Source organism: Phocoena sinus, chromosome 19 (genome assembly GCF_008692025.1).
Source record: "Phocoena sinus isolate mPhoSin1 chromosome 19, mPhoSin1.pri, whole genome shotgun sequence".
In the NCBI taxonomy this organism is placed as follows: domain Eukaryota; kingdom Metazoa; phylum Chordata; class Mammalia; order Artiodactyla; family Phocoenidae; genus Phocoena; species Phocoena sinus.
The window spans coordinates 22,317,549-22,338,902 of record NC_045781.1 but is presented as its reverse complement, the minus strand read 5'-3'; the positions used below and the strand labels follow the sequence as shown (position 1 = coordinate 22,338,902).

The following is a 21,354-nucleotide window of genomic DNA, read 5'->3' as shown; positions in this document are numbered from 1 at the left end:
GCTTTTGTTTGTTGGAAGATTTTTAATCACAGTTTCAATTTCAGTGCTTGTGATTGGTCTGTTCATATTTTCTATTTCTTCCTGATTCAGTCTCGGCAGGTTGTGCATTTCTAAGAATTTGTCTATTTCTTCCAGGTTTTCCATTTTATTGGCATAGAGTTGCTTGTAGTAATCTCTCATGATCTTTTGTATTTCTGCAGTGTCAGTTATTACTTCTCTTTTTCATTTCTAATTCTATTGATTTGAGTCTTCTCCCTTTTTTTCTTGATGAGTCTGGCTAATGGTTTATCTATTTTGTTAATCTTCTCAATGAACCAGCTTTTAGTTTTATTGATCTTTGCTATTGTTTCGTTCATTTCTTTTTCATTTATTTCTGATATGATTTTTATGATTTCTTTCCTTCTGCTAACTTTGGGGTTTTTTGTTTTTCTTTCTCTAATTGCTTAGGTGCAAGGTTTGGTTGTTTATTTTAGATGTTTCCTGCTTCTTAAGGTGGGTTGTATTGCTATAAACTTCCCTCTTAGAACTGCTTTTGCTGCATCCCATAGGTTTTGGGTCGTTGTGTCTCCATTGTCATTTGTTTCTAGGTATTCTTTTATTTCCTCTTTGATTTCTTCAGTGATCACTTCGTTATTAAGTAGTGTATTGTTTAGCCTCCATGTTTTTGTATTTTTTACAGATCTTTTCCTGTAATTGATATCTAGTCTCATGGCGTTGTGGTCGGAAAAGATACTTGATACAATTTCAATTTTCTTAAATTTACCAGTGCTTGATTTGTGACCCAAGATATGATGTATCCTGGAGAATGTTCCATGAGCACTTGAGAAAAATGTGTATTCTGTTGTTTTTGGATGGAGTGTCCTATAAATATCAATTAAGTCCATCTTGTTTAATGTGTCATTTAAAGCTTGTGTTTCCTTACTTATTTTCATTTTGGATGATCTGTCCATTGGTGAAAGTGGGATGTTGAAGTCCTGTACTATGAATGTGTTACTGTCGATTTCCCCATTTATGGCAGTTATTTTTTGCCTTATGTATTGAGGTGCTCCTATGTTGGGTGCATAAATATTTACAATTGTTATATCTTCTTCTTGGATCGATCCCTTGATCATTATGTAATATCCTTCTTTGTCTCTTCTAATAGTCTTTATTTTAAAGTCTATTTTGTCTGATATGAGAATTGCTACTCCAGCTTTCTTTTGGTTTCCATTTGCATGAAATATCTTTTTCCATCCCCTTACTTTCAGTCTGTATGTGTCTCTAGGTCTGAAGTGGGTCTCTTGTAGACAGCATATATATGGGTCTTGTTTTTGTATCCATTCAGCCAATCTGTGTCTTTTGGTGGGAGCATTTAGTCCATTTACATTTAAGGTAATTATCGATATTTATGTTCCTATTCCCATTTTCTAAATTGTTTTGGGTGCGTTATTATAGGTCTTTTCCTTCTCTTGTGTTTCTTGTCTAGAGAAGTTCCTTTAGCATTTGTTGTAAAGCTGGTTTGGTGGTGCTGAACTCTCTCAGCTTTTTGCTTGTCTGTAAAGGTTTTAATTTCTCCATCGAATCTGAATGAGATCCTTGCTGGGTAGAGTAATCTTGGTTGCAGGTTTTTCTTCTTCATCACTTTCAGTATGTCCTGCCGCTCCCTTCTGGCTTGCAGAATTTCTGCTGAAAGATCAGCTGTTAACCTTATGGGGATTCCCTTGTGTGTTATTTGTTGTTTTTCCCTTGCTGCTTTTAATATGCTTTCTTTGTATTTAATTTTTGACAGTTTGATTAATATGTGTCTTGGCATATTTCTCCTTAGATTTATCCTGTATGGGACTGTCTGTGCTTCCTGGACTGAACTATTTCCTTTCCCATATTAGGGAAGTTTTCAACTATAATCTCTTCAAATATTTTCTCAGTCCCTTTCTTTTTCTCTTCTTCTTCTGGAACCCCTATAATTCGAATGTTGGTGCGTTTAATGTTGTCCCAGAGGTCTCTGAGACTGTCCTCAGTTCTTTTCATTCTTTTTTCTTTATTCTGCTCTGCAGTAGTTATTTCCACTATTTTATCTTCCAGGTCACTTATCCGTTCTTCTGCCTCAATTATTCTGCTATTGATCCCATCTAGAGTATTTTTCATTTCACCTATTGTGTTGTTCATCGTTGCTTGTTTCATCTTTATTTCTTCTAGGTCCTTGTTAAATGTTTCTTGCATTTTGTCCATCCTATTTCCAAGATTTTGGATCATCTCTACTATCATTATTCTGAATTCTTTTTCAGGTAGACTGCCTATTTCCTCTTCATTTGTTAGGTCTGCTGCATTTTTATCTTGCTCCTTCATCTGCTGTGTGTTTTTCTGTCTTCTCTTTTTGCTTATCTTACTGTGTTTGGGTTCTTTTTTCAGGCTGCAGTTTCGTAGTTCCTGTTGTTTTTTTTTTTTTTTTTTTGCGGTACGCGGGCGTCTCACTGCTGTGGCCTCTCCCGGTGTGGAGCACAGGCTCTGGACGCGCAGGCTCAGCAGCCATGGCTCACGGGCCCAGCCGCTCCACGGCATGTGGGATCCTCCCGGACTGGGGCACGAACGCGTGTCCCCTGCATCGGCAGGCAGACTCTCAACCACTGCGCCACCAGGGAAGCCTGTTCCTGTTGTTTTTGATGTCTGTCTCCAGTGGCTAAGGTTGGTTCAGTGGGTTGTGTAGGCTTCCTGGTGGAGGGGATTAGTGCCTGTGTTGTGGTGGATAAGGTTGGATCTTGTCTCTCTAGTGGGCAGGTCCACATCTGGTGGTGTGTTTTGGGGTGTCTGTGGACTTATTATGATTTTAGGCAGCCTCTCTGGTAATGGGTGGGGTTGTGTTCCTGTTTTGCTAGTTGTTTGGCATAGGTTGTCCAGCACTGTAGCTTGCTGGTCGTTGAGTGAAGCTGGGTGCTGGTGTTAAGATGGAGGTCTCTTGGAGATTTTCGCTGTTTGATATTATGTGGTGCTGGGAGGTCTCTTGTTGACCAGTGTCCTGAAGTTGGCTCTCCCACTTCAGAGGCAGAGCCCTGACTCCTGGCAGGAGCAGCAAGAGCCTTTCATCCACACGGCTCAGAATAAAAGGGAGAAAAAGTAGAGAGAATTAGTAGAAGTAGGAAGAAAGAAAGAAAGAAAGGAGGGAAGGAAGGAAGGAAGAAAGAAGAAAAGAAGGAAAGAAATGGAGGGAGGGAGGGAGGGAGGAGGGAAGGAAGGAAGGAAGGAAGGAAAAAAGACAGAAAGAAGATACAGTAAAGTAAAATAAAGTATAATAAAGTTATTGAGTTAAAAAATAATTATTTAGAAAAAAAAGGGGGGACGGATAGAATCTTAGGACAAATGGTGGAACCAAAGCTATACAGACAAAATCTTACACAGAAGCATACACATACACCCTCACAAAAAGAGGTAAAGGGGAAAAAGTCATGAATCTTGCTCTCAAAGTCCACCTCCTCAATTTGGGATGATTCGTTGTCTAAAGGAGGGAAGGAAGGAAGGAAGGAAGGAAGGAAAGAAAGAAGGTAAAGTATAATAGAGTTATTAAAATTAATTATTAAGAAAAAAATAAAAAAAAACCAAAACAATGGATGGATAGAACCCTAGGACAAATGGTGGAAGCAAAGCTATACAGACAAGATTTCACAAAGAAGCATACACATACACATTCACAAAAAGAGGAAAAGGGGAAAAAATCATAGATCTTGCTTCGAAGTCCACCTCCTCAATTTGGGATGATTTGTTGTCTATTCATGTATTCCACAGATGCAGGGTACATCACGTTTATTGTGGAGCTTTAATCCGCTGTTTCTGAGGCTGCTGGGAGAGATTTCCCTTTCTCTTTGTTCTCACAGCTCACAGGGGCTCAGCTTTGGATTTGGCCCCGCCTCTGCGTGTAGGTCGCTGGAGGGCGTCTGTTTTTTGCTGAGACAGGACGGGGTTAAAGGAGCCGCTGATTCGTGGGCTCTGGCGCACTCAGGCTGGAGGGAGGGAGGGGCACAGCGTGCGGGGCGGGCCTGCGGTGGCAGAGGCCGGTGTGACGTTGCACCAGCCTGAGGCCCGCTGTGCGTTCTCCCTGGGAAGTTGTCCCTGGATCCCGGGAACCTGGCAGTGACGGGCTGCACAGGCTCCCCGGAAGAGTGGTGTGGACAGTGACCTGTGCTCACACACAGGCCCCTTGGTGGCGGCAGCAGCAGCCTTAGCGTCTCCCGCCCGTCTCTGGGGTCCGTGCTTTTAGCTGCAGCTTGCGCCCGTCTCTGGGGTCCGCGCTTTTAGCCGTGGCTCGCGCCCGTCTCTGGGGTCTGCGCTTTTAGCCGCGGCTCACGCCCATCTCTGGGGTCCACGCTTTTAGCTGCGGCTCGCCGTCTCTGGGGTTCGTGCTTTTAGCCGCGGCTCGCGCCTGTCTCTGGAGTTCCTTTAAGCAGCGCTCTTAAACCCTTCTCCTCGCGCACCAGGAAACAAAGAGGGAAGAAAAAGTCTCTTGCCTCTTCGGCAGGTGCAGACTTTTCCCCGGACTCCCTCCCGGCTAGCCGTGGTGCACTAACCCCTTCAGGCTGTGTTCAAGCCGCCAACCCCAGTCCTCTCCCTGCGCTCCGACCGAAGCCCGAGCCTCAGCTTGCAGGCCTGCTTTCCCCGGCGGGTGAGCAGACAAGCCTCTCGGGCTGGTGAGTGCTGGTTGGCACCGATCCTCTGTGCGGGAATCTCTCTGCTTTGCCCTCCGCACCCCTGTTGCTATGCTCTCCTCCGCGGCCCCGAAGCTTTCCCCCTCCACCACCCGCAGTCTCTGCCCATGAAGGGGCTTCCTAGTGTGTGGAAACCTTTCCTCCTTCACAGCTCCCTCCCACTGGTGCAGGTGCCATTCCTATTCTTTTGTCTCTGCTTTTTCTTATTTTTCTTTCGCCCTACCCAGGTACTTGGGGAGTTTCTTGCCTTTTGGGAGGTCTGAGGTCTTCTGCCAGCATTCAGTAGGTGTTCTGTAGGAGTTGTTCCACTTGTAGATGTATTTCTGGTGTATCTGTGGGGAGGAAGGTAATCTCCGCGTCTTACTCTTCTGCCATCTTCCCAGCACCCCACTGCTTGTAATCTGTTTATAACCACAGTTTTATTTGCTATATAATTATACACAATAGCCAAAAGGTAGAAGCAACCCAAATATCTATCAACAGACGAACAGATAAACAGAATGGTATATACACATGATGAAGTATTTAGCCTTAAAAAGAAGGAAATTTTGACATATGCTACAGCATGGATGAGCCTTGAAGATATTATGCCAAGTGAAATAAGCTGGACGCAAAAGGGCAATATTGTATTATTCCACTTATATGAGATTAAACTCCTAGAGAGAAGTCAAACTCCTAGAGAAAAAAAGTTAAGTGGTGGTTGCCTGGAGTGCAAGTCGGCGGATGGGGAGTTACTATTTAATGGGCACAGAATTTCCTTTTGGAAAGGTGAAAAAGTTCTGGAAATAGATGGTGGCAGTTGCTGTAAAACGATGTAAATGTGCTTAATGCTACCGAACCGCACACTTAAAAATGGTTAAAATGGCAAATTTTATGTTATATATGTTTTAACCACACTAAAAATTATAAAAATTTCCTGATTTATCTCTAAGTTGGCCATCTGAATCTAGTGAAATCCATTGATTCTAATAATTGTTAAATCTATTGCATCCAGAGTTTAGAGCCAGAAAACCCAAACCATAGCTTGGTCTTCCTGAAGTTTTCAGATGGCTAGACCGTGATGAACAGTGAATTTCATGAAGTCAGAATCCTTAAATGCTGATGTTCTCCTTGCCAGCATTTTACACTAATAGTTCTGTTGTATAAATTAGTGTTCAGTTTAAAAGATACATAACTTTTTCTCTGAAATTTATATATGTTTATGAAGAAGTATGGTCACAGGGAAACTCAGTTTACTAGAGTTTGCCACAGGAAAAGATAGAGAGATGCTTGGCATTGCTTATTATTTAATTAATTTCTTTCCTCTTTCCAAAATTAGACCAAGAAAGTATTCTATTTTTATGAATGATTCTAGTTCAGAAGTGGGTTTTATGTGCTTTTTGTTAATCTCGAAATTAAGTGTTGTTTTGATTGTCTTTGATAATGGAGCAGACCAGATTTAACTTTCATGTTTATAAGTAAGTGCTTGCCTTCCATCTTCCTAGTTCATTGTGTAAGAGGCATTCTATCTCTAGTCATTTTTCTTTTTTATTAAGGTAGAATTTACATAAAATTGACCATTTTAAAGCAAACAATTCAGTGACATTTCGTACATTAACAGTGTTGTATGACTACCATCTCTGTCTAGTTTCAAAGCATTTTTATCACCCGAAAAGGAAACCCTGTACTCATTAAGCAGTTACTCATCCACTCTCCCTCCTGGTAACCACCAGTCTGCTTTTTGTTTCTGTGGATGATTTACCTATTCTGGATGCAAGCTTACTTCGTTTTATTGTGCTTTTGCTTTACTGCATTTTTTTTTTTTTTTTTAACAAATTGAAGGTTTGTGGCAACCCTGCAGCTAGAAGGTCTTTTGGCGCCATTTCTCCAACAGCATTTGCTTACTTTGTGTCACATTTTGGTAATTCTTGGAATATTTCAAACTTTTTCATTATTATATTTGTTCTGGTGATTAGTGATCTTTGATATTACAATTGTAATTGTTGTGGGGTGACACAAACTGTGCCTATATGAATGGGCAAACTTAATTGATAAATGTGTGTATTCTGACTGCCCCCCGACTGGCTGTTCCCCGTTACTCTCCCTCTCCTTGAGCCTCCCTATTCCCTGAGATATAACAATATTGAAATTAGGCCAATTAATAGCCCTACAGTGGCCTCTAAGTGTTCAAGTGAAAGGAAGGGTTGCACGTTCTCACTGTAAATCAAAAGCTAGAAATGATTAAGCTCTGTGAGGAAGGCATGTCAAAAGCTCAGCCTCTTGCACCAGTTAGCCAAGCTGGGAATGGAAAGGAAAAGTTCTTGAAGGAAATTAAAAGTCCTACTCCAGTGAACACATGAATGATAAGAAGGCACAACAGCCTTATGGTTGATACGCAGAAAGTTTTAGTGGTCTGGATAGATGATCAGACCAGCCACCACATTTCCTTAAGCCAAAGCCTAATCCATAGCAAGGCCCTCTCTTCAGTTCTTTGAAGGCTTAGAGAGGTTAAGGAAGCTGCAGAAGAAAAGTTTGAAGCTCGCAGAGGTTGGTTCATGGAAAGAAGCCATTTCTGTACCATAAAAATGCAAGGTGAAGCTGCAAATGGTGATGTAGAAGCTGTAATAAGTTATCCAGAAGGTCTAGATAAGACAATGAATGATGGTGGCTACACTAAACAACAGATTTTCAATGTAGACAAAACTCTCACAGCTAGAGAGGAGAAGTCAACGTCTGGCTTCAAGAACAGGCTGACCCTCTTGTTAGGGGCTAATGCAGCTGATGGCTTTAAGTTGAAGCTGATGCTCATTTACCGTTCCTAAAATCCTAGGGTCCTTGTGAATTATGGGCCTGTGCCCATAAATGGAAAAACAAAGCTTGGATGACAGCACATCAGTTTACAACATAATTTACTTAATGTTTTAAGCTCACTGTTGAGACCTAGTGCTCAGGAAAAAAGGATTCCTTCCAAAATATTAATGCTCATTGACAATGCACCTGGTCACCCAAGAGCTCTGATGGAGATGTACAGTGAGATTAATACTGTTTTCATGCCAGCTAACACAACATCCATTCTGTAGCCGACAGATCAAGGAGTTATTTTGAATTTCAAGTCTTGTTATTTAAGAAATATATTTCATAAGGCTATAGCTGCCATAGTTAGTGATTCCTTTGATGGATCTGGATAAAGTAAAGCCATTAAGAATATTTGTGATTCATGGGAAGAGGTCAAAATATCAACATACACAGGAGTTTGGAGGAAGTTGATTCTAATCCTCATGGATGACCTTGACTGGTTTAAGACTTCAGTGGAGGAAGTAACTGAAGATGTGGTAGAAATAGCAAGAAAACTAGAATTAGAAGTAGAGCCTGAAGATGTGCCTGAATTGCTGTAATATCATGATCAAACTAACAGATGAGGAGATGAATAAAGAAAGTGGTTTCTGGAGATGGAATCTACTCCTGGCGAAGATACTGTGAAGATTGTTGAAATGACAATAAAGGAATTAGAATATTACATAAACTTAGTTGATAAAGCAGGGCAGGGTTTGAAAGAACTAACTCCAATTTTGAAAGAAGTTCTACTATGGGTAAAATGGTATCAAACAGCATTACATGCTACCGAGAAATCATTCATGAAAGGAAGAGCCAGTCGCTGAGGCAGACTTCATTGTTGTCTTATTTTAAGCAGTTGCCACGGCCACCCCAGCCTTCACCCTGATCAGTCAGTAGCATCAACATCAATGTAAGACCCTCCACCAGCATAAAGAAAATGACTGAAGGCTCAGATGATGGGTAGCAGTTTTTAGCAATAAGTTTTTGTTTTTCGGTGTGTGGGCCTCTCACTGTTGTGGCCTCTCCTGTTGCGGAGCACAGGCTCCAGGTGTGCAGGCTCAGCGGCCATGGCTCACAGGCCTAGCCGCTCCGTGGCATGTGGGATCTTCCCGGACCGGGGCATGAACCCGTGTCCCCTGCATCGGCAGGCAGACTCTCAACCACTGCGCCACCAGGGAAGCCCCAATAAGTTATTTTTAAATTAAGGTATATACATTGTTTACTTAGACATAATGCTATTGCACACTTAATAGACTACAGTACAGTGTAAACATAACTTTTGTACACGCTATGAAACCAAAAAGTTTGTGTGACTCACTTTATTGCAATATTTGCTTTATTGCTGTGGTCTGGAACTGAACATGCAGTATCTCTGAGGTATGCCTGTATTTCGTATCAGTGGAGTCATATAATATGTGGTCTTCCGTGTCTGGTTTCTTTCACTTAGCATAATGTTTTCTAGGTTAGTTCACGTAGCATGTATCAATACTTCACTCCTTATGATTGAGTAATATTCCTTATATGTATATAACACAATTTGTTTATCCACTCATCTGTTGGTCTTTTAGTCATTTTTTATTAAAAACATAATCTAAAACCAGCTTATTCATTCATACAGTGAACATTTATGAAGCATCCATTATGTGTCAGGCAATGTGTTGGGTCCCAAGGATGTAAAAATGGCCATCATTTATAATTATAATGTGATACCTGCTGTAGTAGAGGTGTAACACAGTGTTTATACAACATAAGGGGTGGAGTGGTTAACACTGCTTGACAGGTGGATCTAATTCATCTTGCAAGCAGATTTTTCTGATGGCAAAGAGAAGACTATATAGATGTATTTCGTTCATTATAACTGTAGATCTCCATATTTGAAATGATAAGGTAGGTTCTTGAGGAGAGTACTCTTTATGGTGTTCTACTGCAGCTCACTGACAATAATTTTAGCTATTTTATTTCTAAGCTGTTTAGTCCCTCGTTATATATTACCTAAGGGGATAAGTGTTCTCATGAACTAGTTCCTTGGTCTGCCTAAGAATAGACTAAGATGCAGATGAGAGGCTTTTAGAGATTTGGGTTAGACTATACTTACCACCACAGATTGGTTATGTTCCAGTTGAATTCAGAGTGTATTAGCAGAACATAGGCAGATAAACATAGATAAACTACCACCTTATATTTCTTTGAAGCCAACCTGCTACAGGAATGTTGAGTCAGTTTCTGAGAAGAAGAAATTCTCTGTACATATTACTTTTCTCCTTCAGCAGTCTTACGCTGTTAACTTCAGTGATGGCACAGCTCTCTGTTCAGTTGTCAAAAATTGATAAATTAGTTTGACATGTAGAACTGGAATGAGTCTTATATGAAAGCCTTGGAAATATAAAGTATGGTGGGAAATATAGAAAGAACAGATTTACTAGAAGAGAGTGCTAATGAGACATTAATGGGAGGTTTCTAAAAAAATTTTTCAGCCTACAACACAGCAGTCACCTCAGGATGAGCAGGAAAAGCTCTTGGATGAAGCCATACAGGCTGTGAAGGTCCAGTCATTCCAGATGAAGAGATGCCTGGTAAGAAGGACAATTGCAGTCTGTGTATTCCTAAGAACACATATGCAGTGTTCTCTAAAGTTGTATAGCACTACTGCTTCTGGTAAATCTAATCTTCAGTCCCACTTCCCTCAAGCACTGCTTGGAGCAGTTTCAACAGATAGCCCTATTGAAATATTTACTTACCATTATATTTATGTTTTGAGATTGTCTGTCTTCCCTACCAGAATGTAAGCTCCATGAGGACAAGAGATCCTGACTCCTATTTACATGTCACTATATTATCACCATACCCTATCTCACCTGAATTACTAGCCTCATTAGTTCTGTACCTCAGAACTGAGGAGTACTTGACAGTACTTGACAGTACTTGCTTGATAAATATTGGTTGAACAAGTGGATTTAAATGCTTTCAACTTGAATTATTCAGCTTTCCCCCCCTATCTTGAAGGATTTTATTTCTGTCCTGAATAGATACATTTTTTTCAGGAACTACCTTAAAAATCAGACCTATTTATATATTTTCATATTCTGAAAGGGTAGGAGATTATCTGTGTAGAAACTATAAATTCTCTGGATTAAAATTTAAGAAATGGAACCAAAAAGGCTGGTACTTCAAGTTGTAAGTTGCTGTGTTGATGATGATAATAATATCTTGCCTTTGTAAAGTGTCTTAGAGTTTCTAAAGCTTAGTAATATGCTCTTTTAACCAATTGTATCTACTGTATTGCTTTTCTCTCAAACCAATTTGTAAAAACAAAACTCTTGGAATGGAGAAAATGGGTGAGCATGGAGCTTGCTATTGCTTGCTTCTGTCTCTTTCTGTGTATGAATAGTGTTTCCTGTATCTAAAGGAATTGTCTGCATTTATGTGTTAAGTGGGCCACATGGACATTGTGAGGAGGAAAGCATAATTAAAGGAGTAGTCATTCCAGACATCTCTGAAGAGTATTTAACCTATGACCAAACCATTGTCAGAATAGTATCTTGCTTCAAAAGGATCAGTATGCCAGTTTTCTTTATTGCAGGTAAAATATGAATTGGTGGAGTTACAGTTTCAGTGTTGCTAGGGGTTGTAAAGACGAGTTATTGCCAGGAAGCTTGCAGCCCTAGATAAATTAGATTTGCTAAGCTTTGCAGCCCTGGTGAGGAGCTATGTTTCTTATTCTTTTCAGTAAACAGAAGGCAGGGTGAAACTAAACTTGATTTTTATGCGATTAAAATACTTTAGGTGCTGTATACTTATAAAACCGTGTAACAGATCCTTGGTGAAAGAGTTTATATAACCAAGTTAAATGTTTATTTAAATTAAGCATTCTCACCAATTCTCTTGGTATTTCTGTAGGACAAAAACAAGCTTATGGATGCTCTGAAACATGCTTCTAATATGCTTGGTGAACTTCGGACTTCTATGTTATCACCAAAGAGCTACTATGAACTTTGTATCTTTTGAATGTTGAAGAATGAACATTTTGATCATACTTTTTTCTCGATAAGGCCATATTTTGTTTGTTCCTTAAGTTTTTCTGAAGTTGTGTTATTGTCTTAACCAAATAGTACTCCTCCATGCAAATGTGCTCAGTGAGAAAAAGAAAAACTTAGTATCAGAAACCCTTTTTCTATGCGTAAATTTCAAGTGGGTTGTTGTTACATCTCAATTTTCAGACTCTCATGAAGGTTATTGAAAGTATTAGACAATTAGTTCTTTTTGCTTGTTTGTTTTTTAATTTGTTTTGGGCCGTGCTGGGTCTTCGTTGCTGTGCGCGGACTTTATTTGCGGTGAGCGGGGGCTACTCTTCGTTGCGGTGCGCAGGCTTCTCATTGCAGTGGCTTCTCTTGTTGCATAGCACAGGCTCTAGGCTTGCGGGCTTCAGTAGTTGTAGCACACTGGCTCAGTAGTTGTGGCTCGCAGGCTCTAGAGCACAGGCTCAGTAGTTGTGGCACACAGGCTTAGTTCCTCCGCGGCATGTGGGATCTTCCCGGACCAGGGCTCAAACCTGTGTCCCCTGTTTTGGCAGGTGGATTCTTAACTACTGCGCCACCAGAGAAGTCCCTAGGCAGTTGGTTCTTTAATGCTAAGATTTTGTAATGCAGGACTCTGATATGGAAAGGAAATCAATGCTTTGCCATTTCAAAACCCTTTAGTAGTCTGACAGGCAATCTTGTTTTTGTTGCCTTGCTTTACCAGACATCTTTTAAAACCCTCATTTTAAAGTAGGGAAAGCCCAGAAGAATTCTCTCTTTACTTAATTTAAAAATGCTCTCATACATGACTAACATTTAAGAAATTTGCCCAATACAGTAGTTCCCTGGTGGCCTAGTGATTACGATTCTAGTTTTTCACTGCCATGGCCCAGTTTCAGTCCCTTGTTGGGGAACTAAGATCCCACAAGCTGCATGGTGTGGCCAAAAAATAAAAAAATAAATTAAATAAAGAAATGGCAATATCAAAAAAAAGAAAAACAGAAATTTGCCCAATAATTTAATGACTCCAACAAGTTGCAGAGTATTGCTTAGGTTGACTTAGCTTTGAATCCTTAATGATAATTAAAAGATATGGCTATTTCTGATGAACTGCACTACTTGGAAGTTTACCTGACAGATGAGTTTGCTAAAGGAAGAAAAGTGGCAGATCTCTATGAACTTGTACAGTATGCTGGAAACATTATCCCAAGGCTGTAAGTTATTAAGACTGTGAGGGCTTTTATATCTGCATTTCCCACTTTATGTTATATCCTTTAAAATCAGCAGCTTTTTTAAACCAAGTTTAAGGTTATTTAATTTCTTAACGAATAGAGGTTAACATTCCGACAGTGATTAAGGTTTTAGAGTATAATTAGTTTTACTTTTTATAGATTATTGAGGAACTTTGGAAATAGGAAAAATGGACATATTTTGTTTAATTTCTTGACTACTAGAAAAATTAATATAATGACAATTATAAGAGACCTAATATGTTTAAAGGTGATGATATATATATAAAAATGGAGGGGTGTCAGTAAACAGTTATATTTTAAATCAAACGATATTTTCTTCATTGTGCAGGAGAAAACCTGCTCCCTGTCTTGTTTTTTTAATGTTTGTATATGCTATGTTTGAATATAATCAAATTCTTGACTTGAGTATTTTATATTTCTAATCTAATGTTGCCTCATAATTCTTCTAGTTATCTGTTGATCACAGTTGGAGTTGTATATGTCAAGTCATTTCCTCAATCCAGGAAAGATATTCTGAAAGATTTGGTAGAAATGTGCCGAGGTGTGCAGCACCCCTTGAGAGGTCTATTTCTTCGAAATTATCTACTTCAGTGTACCAGAAACATCTTACCTGATGAAGGAGAGCCAACAGAGTAAGTGCTTTTCTTTCGTGATTTAATTGTAGTATTTTTTTGTTGTAAAACATACAAAAAGTATAGAAGAGTATATAGAAGAAAATAAATATCAATAATTTTCCTGCCCAGAGTCAGCCACTGGTAGCATTTTTTTTCTTCTTTTTTTTTTTGTGGTACGCGGGCTTCTCACTGTTGTGGCCTCTCCCGTTGCGGAGCACAGGCTCTGGACGCACAGGCTCAGCAGCCATGGCTCACGGGCCCAGCCGCTCCGCGGCATGTGGGACCGGGCCACGAACCCATGTCCCCTGCATCGGCAGGCGGACTCTCAACCACTGTGCCACCAGGGAATCCCCACTGGTAGCATTTTGTGTATAGATTTCCTTTGAGACACAGAACTCCTCAGTATATGTGATGTGATACAAAATGTACTGTTATGAAAATTATGTGTGGATTATTAGTACCTGCTTTTTTCATGTAACATAATTGAGAGCATTTTTTTCATTCCATCAGATATTCTTTGAAAATGTGACTTTTTAAATGAGTTACATTTTGAAAATGGTATTTGTGATAAAATAATGAAATATGCTTAACTTTTTCTATGAGCTAGCCAGTTTTCATATTGTTTCTTGAATGTCTGTCAGTTTTTATAATTTGTCAACTTCTAGTTACCCCAGAGTATTAGTGATTTCAATTATCTGTGCACACAAATTAGATACTAACTCCAAAACAGAAAGCAAAAAGCCATTCAGAGAGAGCCCTATCTCTTATGTGAGCAGTATTCCAGCATCCGAGTCCATTGTGCTTTTATCCCACAAAAAGGGTAGATGGTCAGCCTGCTGTGGTCTCATCCAACTGGGTGAACTATTCATGAGACACGTTCCCTTGATTGAGGAACTTAATTCCCTTTTTCTAAAGTTTATTCATTTATTTCTAATGTGTATATTTTAGTGGTTTTTAGTATATCTGCATCATTTCCTTTTCAAAAGAAAAACTTTAATAAAAATTTAACCAATGCACAAGACAAAAAGTTTAAATGGTTTAGAAAAGACAAAAATTTAATGGTGTAGAGAAGATGGTGAGGTTATTTGCTTTATTATGATTTGACTCAGTTTTGAGCATTTAATTAGGCAATAAGCAAAAAATTTTGAAAACTCCTAAGTTCACCTTCTTAGGAGATGTAAAAATAAGGAGGAAATACTTGGTATCTTCCCTTGCAGAGCTTACAAAGCTTATACTCCAATTGAAAACATAAAATATTCAACAATAAAATGATGAGATAACAGTGACACTTGTAAGTGTCAACTTTTTTAGGCCTTTTGAATTAATGGAATACAATTCCAAGAACAAGTTTAGTTGGCCCAGGAAAGGGAGTGGTGGGGGAAGCGTTTTGTCCCTTTACACTTGAACTGTGTCCTCTCCCTGATGTTTTTTTCTCTTGAGTCTGTTCCCTTTGAAATTGAGCACTGAGCCAGTGAGGTTTAAAGTGTCTTTCATAAAGCATTTGGTGTATTAAAGAGGTAAGAAGGAAATGCACAAAGAAGAGGAATAGTAGTAATTTTTCCTATAATTTAAATACTGTATATAAAGATTTTTCCATTTCTTTGCAGTGAAGAAACAACTGGTGATATCAGTGATTCCATGGATTTTGTACTACTCAACTTTGCAGAAATGAACAAGCTCTGGGTTCGAATGCAGCATCAGGGACATAGCCGAGATAGAGAAAAAAGAGAACGAGAAAGACAAGAACTAAGGATTTTAGTGGGAACAAATTTGGTGCGCCTCAGTCAGTTGGAAGGTGTAAACGTGGAACGTTATAAACAGGTTTATATCTTTTTACTTCTCATCTTTTCTTATGTCGTGAGATGTAAATTGAAGTCTGATTTTTTAAATTGAAATATTTTTAAAAATAATATTACACTGAAAACCATTGACAATCAAAGAAGACTTAAATAAACTAAAAGATATATATTTTGAGTCTGTGCTTGTGGATTAGAAGACTCAATGTTATCAAAATACCAATTTTCTTTAAATTGAGATTTAGTATATTTTAACTATTGGTTTTGTAAGTCATATAGTTTGCAGCTACTAAATTCTGCCAATGTAGTGCAAAAGCAGGGAAATACAATGTGGAAACAATTTACAAAAATGGGCATTAAACTAGGTTTGCTGACCCCTAGAAGAGATGATCCAGAACAGACCTACATGTATATAATCAACTATTGTTGATAAGGGTGCAAAGGCAACCTTTCAACAAGTGATTCTGCAACAATTGGACATCTGTATGCAAACAAAGCCTCTAAACTGCAACCCATTTTCATGTAGAGAAACTAAAAAAAAAATGATCAAAGTCATAAGTGTGAAATTTGCAACTATGAAACTTTTAGAAGAAAACACGAAGGAAATCTTTGTAACCTTGAATTACATAAAGCTTTCCTAGGACACAAAAAGGACAAACCATAAAAGAAAAAAAACTGATGACATGGACTTTGGCTTTTATGAAATAGAAACCCAGAATTTTTTATTTAAAAATTCTGTAAAATTTCAAAGTTTAGTCTAGAAATGATATATATGTCAGAAAAATCTAAAATATGACTTTTAAACTAATAGCTCAAATGTGTTATTAGAGGAATTACTTAGGATTTTGAAAATAATTTTTTAACTCCTAAAAATTTTTTTTTCTCTTTTCAGATTGTTTTGACTGGCATATTGGAGCAAGTTGTGAATTGCAGGGATGCTTTGGCTCAAGAATATCTCATGGAGTGTATTATTCAGGTAAGTGAGAACATTTCAGGGTATTAAAGAACTCATTTTATATTTCATTAATTTTCATTGTTTTGGAAAAAAATCTTGATTGAAGAGAAATTAAGGTTTCCTGAATAAATCCCTTTCTCCTATTAATGTAACAACTTGGTCTTTATATTGACGTCTTTTTCTCCCAAAAATGTAGAAAAGATTAACATCCAAGTTTTCTAGGTATCGTTAGTTTTAGTTTAATTGTAGCTGTACTTTTGAATTGGTTCAAGATGGCAGAGTAGAAGGGCTTGCGCTCACTCCCTTTTGCGATAGCACCAGAATCACAACTCACTGCTGAACGATCATTGACAGGAAGCCACTGGAACTCACCAAAAAATATACCCCACATCCAAAGACTCCTGCTGCAATGAGACAGTAGGAGGGGCACAATCATGATAAAATCAATCCCGTAACCACTGGGTGGGCGACTCACAAACTGGAGAACAATTATACCTCAAAAGTCCACCCACTGGAGTGAAGGTTCTGAGCCCCGCCTCAGGCTTCCCAACCTGGGGGTCTGCCAAAGTGAGGAGAAATCCCCAGAGAATCAGACTTTGAAGGCCAGTGGGGTTTGATTGCAGGACTGACAGGAATGGGGGGAACAGAGACTGTACTCTCGGAGGGCACACACAAAGTAGTGTGTGCACCAGGACCAAGGGGGAAGGAGCAGACACCACAGGAGACTGAACCAGACCTACCTGATAGTGTTGGAAGGTCTCCTACAGAGGGAGGGGGCGGCTGTGGCTCACTGCGGGGACAAGGACACTGGCAGCAGAAGTTCTGGGAGTTACTTCTTGGTGTGAGTCCTCCCAGAGTCCGCCATTAGCCCCACCAAAGAGCCTTGTAGGCTCCAGTGTTGGATTGCCTCAGGCAAAACAACCAACAGGGAGGGAACTCAGCCTCACCCATCAGCAGACAAGCATATTAAACTTTTCCTGAGTTCTGCCTACCAGAGCAACACCCAGCTTTACCCACCATTAGTCCCTCCCAACAGGAAGCTTGCACAAGCCTCTTAGCCTCATCCACCAGCAGAAGCAAGAAGAACTACAGGCTTGCAGCCTGCTGAATGAAAACCACAATCACAGAAAGATAGACAAAATGAAAAGGCAGAGGACTATGTCCCAGATGAAGGAACAGGATAAAACCCTGGAAAAACAACTAAATGAAGTGGAGATAGGCAACCTTCCAGAAAAAGAATTCCGAATAATGATACTGAAGATGATCCAGGACCTCGGAAAAAGAGTGGAGGAAAAGATTGAGAAGATGCAAGAAATGTTTAACAAATACATAGAAGAATTAATGAACAAACAAACAGATGAACAATACAATAACTGAAATGAAAAATACACTAGAAGAAATCAATAGCAGAATAACTGAGGCAAAGAAGAATGGGTAAGTGACCTGGAAGAAGGAATGGTAGAAATCATTGCGGTGACAGAGAATAAAGAAAAAAGAATGAAAAGAAATGAAGACAGCCTAAGAGACCTCTGGGACAACATTCAACGCACCAACATTGGCATTATAGGAGTCCCAGAAGGAGAAGAGAGAAAGAAAGGACCCAAGAAAATATTTGAAGAGATTGTAGTCGAAAGCTTCCCTAACATGGGAAAGAAAATAGCCACCCAAGTCCAGGAAGCACAGAGAGTCCCAGGCAAGATAAACCCAAGGAGAAACACGTTGAGACGCATAGTAATCAAATTGACAAAGATAAAGACAAAGAAAAATTATTAAAAGCAACAAGGGAAAAATGACAAATAACATACAAGGGAACTCCCATAAAGTTAACAGCTGATTTCTCAGCAGAAACTCTGCAAGCCAGAAGGGAATGGCATGATATATTTAAAGTGATGAAAGGGAAGAACCTACAACACAGAATACTCTACCCAGCAAGGATGTCATTCAGATTTGATGGAGAAATCAAAAGCTTTACAAACAAGCAAAAGCTAAGAGAACTCAGCACCACCAAACCAGCTCTACAATAAATGCTAAAGAAACTTCTCTAAGTGGGAAACACAAGAGTAGAAAAGGACCTACAAAAACAAACCCAAAACAATTAAGAAAATGGTAATAGGAACATACATATCGATAGTTACCTTAAATGTAAATGGGTTAAATGCTGCAACCATAAGACACAGACTGGCTGACTGGATACAAAAACAAGACCCTTATATATGCTGTCTACAAGAGACCCACTTCAGACCTAGGGACATATACAGACAGAAAGGAGGGGATCGAAAAAGATATTCCATGCAAATGGAAATCAAAAGAAACTGGAGTAGCAATACTCATATCAGATAAGATAGATTTAAAAATAAAGACTGTTACAAGAGATAAGGAAGGATACTACGTTAATGATCAAAGGATCAATCCAAGAAGAAAACATAACAATTATAAATATTTATGCACCTAACATAGGAGTACCTCAATACATAAGGCAAATGCTAACAGTGATAAAAGCGGAAATCAACAGTAACACAGTAATACTGGTGGACTTTAACACCTCACTTACACCAATAGAGAGATCATCCAGACAGAAAATAAATAATAAACACAAGCTTTAAATGACACAATAGACCAGATAGACTTAATTGATTTTTATAGGACATTCTACCCAAAAGTGGAAGAATAGACTTTTGTCTCAAGTACACAAGGAACGTTCTCCAGAATAGATCACATCTTGGGTCAAAAATCAAGCCTTGGGAAATTTAAGAAAACTGAAATTGTATCAAGTATCTTTACTGACCACAACGCTATGAGATTAGAAATCAATTACAGGAAAAAAAAACCTATAAAGCACACAAACACATGGAGGCTAAATAGTGCACTGCTAAATAACCAAGAGATCACTGAAGAAATCAAAGAAGAAATTTAAAAATACTTAGAAACAACTGACAATGAAAACACAGTGATCCAAAACCTATGGGACACAGCAAAAGGAGTTCTAAGAGGGAAGTTTACAGCAATTCAAGCCCACCTCAAGAAACAAGAAAATTCTCAAATAATCTAACCTTACACCTAAAGCAACTAGAAAAAGAAGAACAAACAAAACCCAAAGTTAGTAGAAGGAAAGAAATCATAAAGATCAGAGCAGAAATAAATGAAATAGAAACAACGAAAACAATAACAAAGATCTATAAAACTAGAAGCTGGTTCTTTGAGAAGATAAACAAAATTGATAAACCTTTAGCCAGGCTCATCATGAAAAAGAGTGAGAGGACTCAAATCAATAGAATTAGAAGTGAAAAGGAGAAGTTAACAATGGAAACCACAGAAATATAAAGCATTGTAAGAGACTACTACAAGCAACTCTATGCCAATAAAATAGACAACCTGGAAGAAATGGACAAATTCTTAGAAAAATATAACCTTCCAAGACTGAACCAGGAAGAAATAGAAATTATAAACAGACCAATCACAAGTAATGAAATTGAAACTGTGATTAAAATCTTCCAACAAACAGAAGTTCAGGACCATATGGCTTCACAGGTGAATTCTGTCAAACATTTAGAGAAGAACTAACACCCAGTCTTCTCAAACTCTTAATATTGCAGAGGAAGGAACACTCCCAAACTCATTCTACAAGACCACCCTCACCCTGATATCAAAACCAGACAAAAATACTACAGAAAAAGAAAATTACAGACCAATGTCACTGATGAATATAGATGCAAAAATCCTCAACAAAATACTAGCAAACAGAATCCAGTAACACATTAAAAGGCTCATACACCATGATCAACTAGGATTTATCCCAGGGATGCAAGGATTCTACAATATATGCAAATCAATCAATGTGACACACCATATTAACAAATTGAAGGATAAAAACGATACGGTTATCTCAATAGATGCCACAAAAGCTTTTGACACAAGTCAACACCCATTTATGATAAAAACTCTTCAGAAGGTGGGCATAGAGGGAACCTACCTCAACATAATAAAGGCCATATATGACAAACCCACAACAAACATCATTCTCAATGGTGAAAAACTGAAAGCATTTCCTCTAAGATCAGGAACAATATAAGGATGTCCACTCTAGCCACTGTTATTCAACATAGTTTTGGAAGTCCTAGACACGGCAATCCAAGAAGAAAAAGAAAAGGAATACAAATTGGAAAGGAAAAGGTTAAACTGTCTCTGCAGGTGACATGATACTGTACGTAGAAAATCCTAAAGATGCCACCAGGAAACTACTAGAGGTAATCAATGAATTTGGTAAAGTTGCCAGATACAAAATTAATACACAGAAATCTCTTGCATTCCTATACACTAACAACAAAAGATCAGAAAAAGAAATTAAGGAAATAATCCCATTCACCATTGCAACAAAAAGAATAAAATACCTAGGAATAAACTTACCTAAGGAGGTAAAAGACTATAAGACACTGATGAAAGAAACCAAAGGTGACACAAACAGATGGAGAGATATACATGTTCTTGAATTGGAAGAATCAATATTGTGAAAATGACTACTACGTAAAGCAATCTACAGATTCAATGCAACCCCTATCAAATTACCAATGGCATTTTTTACAGAACTAGAACAAAAAGACTTAAAATTTGTATGGATATACAAAAGACCCCAAATAGCCAAAACAATCTTGAGAAAAAAAAAATGGAATTGAAGGAATGAGACTCCCTGACTTTCAACTATACTACAAAGCTACAGTAGTCAAGACAATTTGGTACTGGCACAAAAACAAAAAAATCAATGGAACAGGACAGAAAGCCCAGAGATAAACCCATGCACATATGGTCACCTTATATTTGATAAAGGAGGCAAAAATATACAATGGAGAAAAGACAGTCTCTTCAATAAGTGGTGCTGGGAATACTGGACAGCTACATGTAAAAGAATAAAATTAGAACACTTCCTAACACCATACACAAAAATAAACTCAAAATGGATTAAAGATCTAAATGTAGGACTGGACACTATAAAACTCTTAGAGGAAAACACAAGAACACTCTTTGACATAAATCACAGCAAGATCCTTTTTGACCCACCTCCTAGAGTAATGGAAATGAAAACAAATAAACAAATGGGACCTAATGAAACTTAGCAGCTTTTGCACAGCAAAGGAAACTATACACAAGACAAAAAGACAACCCTTGGAATGGGAGAATATATTTGCAAAGAAATCAGCAAACAAGGATTAATCTCCCAAATACATAAACAGCTCGTGCA

The 21,354-nt window shown here is 38.6% G+C and overlaps 1 protein-coding gene across 3 annotated transcripts in view; it reads left to right on the top strand.

Annotated features, from left to right (window-relative positions):
* VPS35 (VPS35 retromer complex component) overlaps positions 1–21,354 on the top strand; it is a 41,824-nt gene that overhangs the window by 6,367 nt on the left and 14,103 nt on the right. The window contains exons 2-7 of one of the 3 annotated variants that reach the window (XM_032613960.1): positions 9,962–10,060; positions 11,385–11,481; positions 12,594–12,717; positions 13,206–13,388; positions 14,978–15,191; positions 16,059–16,142. In XM_032613960.1, coding sequence (XP_032469851.1) covers positions 9,962–10,060; positions 11,385–11,481; positions 12,594–12,717; positions 13,206–13,388; positions 14,978–15,191; positions 16,059–16,142 — 801 coding nt within the window. Of the gene's footprint in view, positions 1–9,961; positions 10,061–11,384; positions 11,482–12,593; positions 12,718–13,205; positions 13,389–14,977; positions 15,192–16,058; positions 16,143–21,354 lie in introns of those variants that run through there. The other 2 variants (XM_032613961.1, XM_032613962.1) reach the window with 2 other exon arrangements.